Source organism: Musca autumnalis, unplaced genomic scaffold, assembly GCF_047663935.1.
Source record: "Musca autumnalis isolate F117 unplaced genomic scaffold, ASM4766393v1 scaffold_1, whole genome shotgun sequence".
NCBI classification, from domain to species: Eukaryota; Metazoa; Arthropoda; class Insecta; order Diptera; family Muscidae; genus Musca; species Musca autumnalis.
Genome location: NW_027411644.1, coordinates 175,750,099 through 175,756,697, shown reverse-complemented (window position 1 = coordinate 175,756,697; position 6,599 = coordinate 175,750,099). Strand labels below are relative to the sequence as shown.

The 6,599-nt window shown below is 36.7% G+C and overlaps 1 protein-coding gene across 1 annotated transcript; it reads right to left on the bottom strand.

The window, feature by feature from the left end:
• Positions 1 to 360: 360 nt before the first annotated feature.
• Positions 361 to 1,965, bottom strand: LOC141390966 (odorant receptor 67d-like). Its single transcript, XM_073963887.1, has 4 exons — positions 1,643 to 1,965; positions 1,043 to 1,578; positions 749 to 938; positions 361 to 680 (listed from the first exon to the last, which is right to left on the bottom strand). Exons 1-4 carry the CDS (start codon positions 1,889 to 1,891, stop codon positions 468 to 470), a joined length of 1,188 nt encoding a protein of 395 aa, XP_073819988.1. The 5' UTR covers positions 1,892 to 1,965; the 3' UTR covers positions 361 to 467.
• Positions 1,966 to 6,599: the final 4,634 nt, after the last annotated feature.

The window sequence follows — 6,599 nt, the reverse complement described above, 5'->3', positions numbered from 1 at the left end:
GCATAAATGCTGAGGGTATAATGAGAGCTGAATATATAAGTTACTGAAAAAGCTTACTAAAACCTGGTCTTTTACTATAAATGCTTTGCCATATGTTATCTATAGAAGACCTTTGAAATGATCTTCTGTACGTTTTAAAGGTCTTGTGTCTATAGAAAACCTTTCGCAGGAAGACGTGTTAATGGGCTGCTGTCTATAGAAGATATCTTAAAAGTCTATCGTTTATTGAAAACATTTAAATTGTCTTCGGTCTAGCGAAGGCCTTTTACAAGTCCTTTAAAGGCCTTCGGTATATCATGCTTCTATAATATGGCCATCTTAAATGAACCACATAAAAATGCATGGAAAAATACCAAGTTAATATATTATTTTGTTTATTTATTCAGAAACTTTAAAAGTTGTGCAAAACTACTACATTTCAAACTTGCTCAATAATATAATAATAATAACTGTACACATTTATTATTTTATTTAACAAAAGCCAATAAAAACATTGTCAATGAATAAATAGTTTTACTTATTTGTAGTCCCGTGTTCATGGAAAGTCGCATTACTGAACCAACGGTTAACCCTTGCGTGTTTTGAGCCATCATTAACATAAAACATAACATTTTCTTCTCCTTTATGGATAGTTTATACCAGTGAACATCATAGTAACAGGAATGAATGAATTCTTCATTCTTTTATAGAGATCATCAAAATCGTATCGAATTAAAAGGCGTTTTCTCAAAATATTCTTACTACTTACTGTTATATCCACCAGGGTACCCATGGCACAAAAAACTTGCAACATTACAAAGCAATAAGTCATGTAAATATATCCAGCTGGCCATGTTCCTAACATTATGCAAAATAAAGCACATACAATGGCCACAAAGCAGGTGCCAACCTTGGCTATTATAATCCAATAGAAGGAATCTGTAAGAACTCCAAGAAAGCTAAAAAGAAAGATGGAAATATTAAAAATTTCCACAACTAATGAAAATGATACGAAATCCATCAATCTATCCTGTGGTTTTAATGGATGTCCCTGTTCACTTACATTAAATATTTCTGATGAAATTGTAGGATATCCTTTAAAGCTGTCCTTGTCTTGATTTCCTTTTCAATCTTCGTGTCGTGTTCATCATCATCCAATAATTTATTGATTTGGCGAAATTTACACTGCAAAATACCCTTAAATGTTGGTACTTGTGAAAGCAGCGTTAAAGCACCCACATCACTGGCATACAGACCAAAAGCACCAAAAAGTACAAATGTTGCATATATGGCATTTGTTCCATAGAAACCAAAATCTGTTTCAACATCAAGGGTTGGTATATAACCATATAAAATTGTTTCTCTCGCTTCAAAAATGATATTGTATAGGAATGTTATCAAACACATGCCGAAGACTAACATGAAATTTATAATAGCACATATTTTCATTAAGTTCAACAGCAAACCCAATCCCTGGTTCAGATAGACGCGATAATCGGAATCAATAAGTTCATATTTCTGGTAAAGTTCACAACATTCCCTGAAAAGAAAACGAACTTTTTTCTGCTTTGCTATGAACGTAACAAGAAAACATAAAGCCTATAAAGATGGAAATTTAGCTCCCTCTGTTTCTACATTATTTTCTTTTCGAATAATGCTGTACCTGTAATAGGGTTCCACCGGCAATTGTTATCACTTTAATGATATTTTTCCAATCCTTTTCCTTGGCATAACCAACATTAATGGTATAACCGAAAAATGAAAACGAAGCCACAGCAACTGCCATAATGAATACAGTTCGTACGTTCACACGATAATTTTCGTTAAGAATATCAGCACCACAAACATCAGCACATAATCTTGTAACGCGTACGATTTTTAGCAAACGTTCCGAATGTTTTTTCACTACCATGATGTTGAGCTTCTACGACGGCTAGATGCGTATTGAACGATAACGGCCGTTTCCCTTATTCTTTGGCAAGTGACTTTTCGAATACCATGAAATGTTGTAATTTATATGGGAACTTCTTACCTTGGCCATATGTAATATACTGTGAAATTAATAAACATTTGTTTAAAGAGCGCAAAATACTTTTTCTAATAAAACGACACACACTCACAAATATTGCTGATATAATTGCAAATCGTTTCCCACTATGTCAATTGCAAGGACCGATTTAAATGTAGCAATCAGCATTTAACACTTGACTCGCATTTAATCGGTGTAATTAGCCAACGATACTACCGACACTACTTTGTTGCTTGACATAAATAATGAAGGATTTCGATTGAACGTTCCCCATAAGAATGTTAAAAAATTGGATTGGACATTGGGCTATTAACCCACCCCTTCAAAGAGCAAACATACTATGAAAAATAAAAGAAATCGAAAAACAATCCCCTCTAAACTTGACGACACGCGCAATCGTTGTAAGGACATTAACAGCGAATTTGCACCTGGAATGCTTTTTGACGATTATAAAGCACCCTTCGACAGCCCTATACGTTCAAAGGTATTCCAAGCCATGTCTGATTTTGGCATTCTCGGCACAATCATAAGCACAACATCAGTTATGAAATAAGAAGAAGAATAGTGTTACTAGCCGTGTTATTGTATGTTTCCGAAGTACTTGTGCAAGCAGGGCTTGCTGTGTTCAAAATTCTTCGAAATATCTATGACCCAATCCGACATCAGTATAGTTAAACATATCGACTTGCAACGATTGTCTTGAGAATGTGCGATAATAACCCCACACTGGTCCCTTGGCATTACACGCTGAACTGGAATGCCAAGGCTTAGATGGAGTCAACAAGTAGAAGAAGAAATTAGAAAACACAATATCCCGAATTGGCGAAATATAGCTGAAACAGATAACGAAGAAAAATATGGAGAAGAGAACACCAACGGAGTGGTTAGGAAGATTTTAATTTTTAATATAAACAACAAGATTAGGATAGGTTGTACTACGAGGGGCACTAAACCTTCTGGCCTAGCAACACGCAGTGTCGCCAGGAGTCCTTGACATTTTTCTTGATGTGCTGGAATCAGATGAACTCATTGGATCCCCCAGTCAGGGCTGTACGGCGAATGATCAATCTGGTCAAACAGGCGCTGGTTTGAATCGATGTGTGAGAGAGAGATCTAACGATTCGTCTTCTCTTTTTCTTTTTTCGGAGATTTCTGGCAAACAAATTATAGGTAACACTCAGTCGCCACACGGTCAGTTTTGCCAAAGAAACAGGCGACCATTTGCTTCGAAGGTATTCTTCCATGGATAGCTTTCGGTGGATTGGGCTCGCTTTCGAAGACCCAAACGGTGACGATCTTATAAATGTCCTTTGAAGCACCGCGATTGTTTTTATTCACAATTTCTTTGCACCAATCCACAAGAGCCTTTTTTTGGAGGGATTCGGCCATTTTGTTGGACTTAGAGAGAAAAATCAATTTTTGTGCATGTCATATCAAATGTTAGTTGGTGGAAGAAATGCCCAAGGATGCCTCTATCTCACGGTATATAAAACGGCGATCCTGCATTATTCGTTCACGAACGGCTTAATTTGTTGTTTTGGCACAACGGCCGATTTTGGGCATCCCTAACGACCTTCGTTTTTTTGCGAGTGTCGACCACGATTGAATTCATTAATCCAGTTTTTCATAGTGATATAGGATGTCCCTTTATCGACATACAAAGATTAAATTTGATCGATGCACTCTTGCCGTGATTATCCACCTTGAATCTTGTAAAAAAATTATCGGACGATAATGTTTACAAGTAAATTCCATTTTTTTGCAAAGTGATTTTTCAAGTCACTGCAAACAACCCAACACATGGTCGTATGTCAAACTGTCCTGAGTACGCTTAGGCTAAAAACTGTCAAACTAGGGATACGTAAAATCAATTTCGGTTAAGCGATTAACCGATTCTTAGCCGCAAAATTTCTGAAAGTCGTAGTCGTCTATTGACTGTTCGAAAACCGGATAATCGATTATTCTTAATCGACTTTCGAAAGACGGAGTCAACTATTATTCGTAGTCCACCATTAGTCGTAGTCTATTATTATTCGTAGTCGACTATTAATCGTGGACGACTATTAGTCGTAGTTGACTATAGGGTGTGCTAAAGCCGCGTAGTGGACGGTACTTTTTATACATATATTCATCACGGATCGCATCAACGAAAATGTTCGATTATAATCGGTTTTCGGCGGTTAACGAATAATCGAAAGTCGACTTGTAGTACCCTCTCAAATAATAGACTCACCGAAAATCGAGTTTTAAGTTTTTCACGAAAACCGTATAATCGAAAAACAGATTATTGCATTCCACTGCGTATCCCTATGTCAAACTTTCCAAAACAAATGTCAGATGACGCCTGGCGACTCTGTGTGTTGCCTAGTCTAGAAGGTTTTTTAGTGCCCCTCGTATTCAACAAAGTCAAATTTGTGGAACAAATATTCTGTACATGGCCAGCTCAGCAATAAGGAGGTTTAAAAAATTCGTCTCCAGATTATCTCCGGTTGATGAGAGAATTGCTACATTCCGTATGAAAACAACATTATACCCTCAGCATTTATGCGATGGACAAAATCCGTTTCAGAAAATTTGGAGTTGATTTAGCCATGTACATGGACGTACGTTCGGAAAATGTGTGCGCATGATAACTCTTGAAAGGAGTAACCGATGTGGTCCGTACTTTGCACTCCTTCGGGTACCCCCACTCAAACTTTCAGAAAGTCCGAATCGCTTTGATTTTTGTTGTAACAACCGCCAATGCAAAGGAAGTCGTGAAAGATCCGATCTTTTCATCAGTATTTGTACCCATTCCATCGATCCAATAGAGATGATGTTTGTGTTTTTATTTACACACCTGTTTATTCATTTTGGTATGTTCCAGCACTGCAAAAATCTACTAATTTTTACTATTTTTTCCGATAACATAAAGGAAAAATTGTTATCGTAGTAAAAATAAGTAGATTCTTGCAGTTTCTGGAACAGACCAAAGTTGTTAGAACTGTCGTCGTGATGTTGTCTTACATTTCCTGCATATCAAACAACTAAAACTTCTAAACAATTGGTATTATATGAAGTCCCAACCATCGAGCTAAAAATAGAATCGGACTGCACACATTGCTATTTTAAAAGTTCCCTTGTCTCTTCTAAATCTGACATAGAATGAAATCAATCAAATTTCGCTTCTTGGAATTTGAAAAAAAGTCTGAAACGAAAAGTAACAAGAATCTGAAAATAAAGAAGAAACTACTTTTGGAAAGAAACAATTAAAAATAAATTAATTAAGCATAAATGGTATTTTCCATAAAAAGTCTCTCCTCCCCGTTCGTTACATTTTGTTCTTAGAGATCCGTAAAGCAAGCCGGGTTGTAGATCCCTACATATTTCCGTCACTAAACAAAATAGTATAAATTACCAAAATGTTGTTATAAAATAACAAAATAAAAGTAATTTACGAAATAAAAATACTTAAAGGAGTGCATTTGGAGTCCATGTCGAAATCTAAACTGGTGATGGGAAGATAATTGAAAAAACCTTTTGTAAGATGAAAGAATATCAGTTGCGGAGAACGGAGGAAGTAATCTTTTGCGTTGCAGCGGTGGTGATTACATTGCAATTTTGGATGTAAACTTTTGAAAAACTAAACTGATAAATTAATTGTAGTTATTTCATGAATTCGTTTGAACTAATAAAGAGTTTTGTTTTTTCATGAAAACCATACATATTTCAATACAGCATTTCCATTTTCCAAACAATATGAAAATTTCATGCCAAGGGGTTGGTGAAAATGACATGCCAAAGCATTGGTTAAAATGACATGTCAAAGCATGGGTGAAAATGACGTGTCAAAGCATTGGTGAAAATGAAATGTCAAATCATTGGTGGAAATGACATGCCAAAGCATTGGTGGAAATGACATGTCAACGCATTGGTTAAAATGACATGCTTAGGATCCAGAAAAGAACGTCATCTTTTGGGGTCCACTCTCATATAAAATTCATCGATGAAGATGCTAAAAAGATGACATGCTAGATCACTTGCACCCATGATTGAATGTCATCTTTGGCATCGAACATTTTGCTGGGATATTAACGCCGCCTAGAGAGAGCATATGACTACTGGTCTGACCACGACATTAAGATTGTTCCAGGGGATTTCAATGCTAAAATTTTAAGGGAAAATAGCTTTGGTTCCACGGTCGGCAAGTTCAGACCTCAGGAGGTAACATCGGACAACGGAATGAGGCTTATCGATTTTGCGGCGGCAAAAACATGGTAGTGAGTAACACTAGTTTCCAACACCTCGGCAAACACAATGGAAAACGAGAGACCAGATTGATCATATTGTCATAGTCGGAAGATACTCTTCCAGTGTGTTAGATATCCAATCGATTCGAGAAGCGAATATCGTTTCGACAATTTGCTTGTAATAGCCATCGTACGCACCCATCTTAATGTTGCGGCAAAAGTGCGATCTTACACATGACGGAAGCTTGATGTCGAGAAGCTGCAAACACAACAAATAGCACAAGCCTACTCCACTGAACTGACCCACATGCTGAAAGACGACACTCCTTGTCCAGATAATGACAAAGAATATCCCAATCTAT

Excerpts from the sequence above, each read along its gene's own strand:
- LOC141390966 (XM_073963887.1), bottom strand. The coding sequence starts at position 1,891 with ATGGTAGTGAAAAAACATTCGGAACGTTTGCTAAAAATCGTACGCGTT. Across the intron at positions 1,579-1,642 it reads CCGGTGGAACCCTATTACAG|GCTTTATGTTTTCTTGTTAC; the intron begins GTACAGCATTAT and ends CCATCTTTATAG. Across the intron at positions 681-748 it reads GTACCCTGGTGGATATAACA|AATGAAGAATTCATTCATTC; the intron begins GTAAGTAGTAAG and ends TCTCTATAAAAG.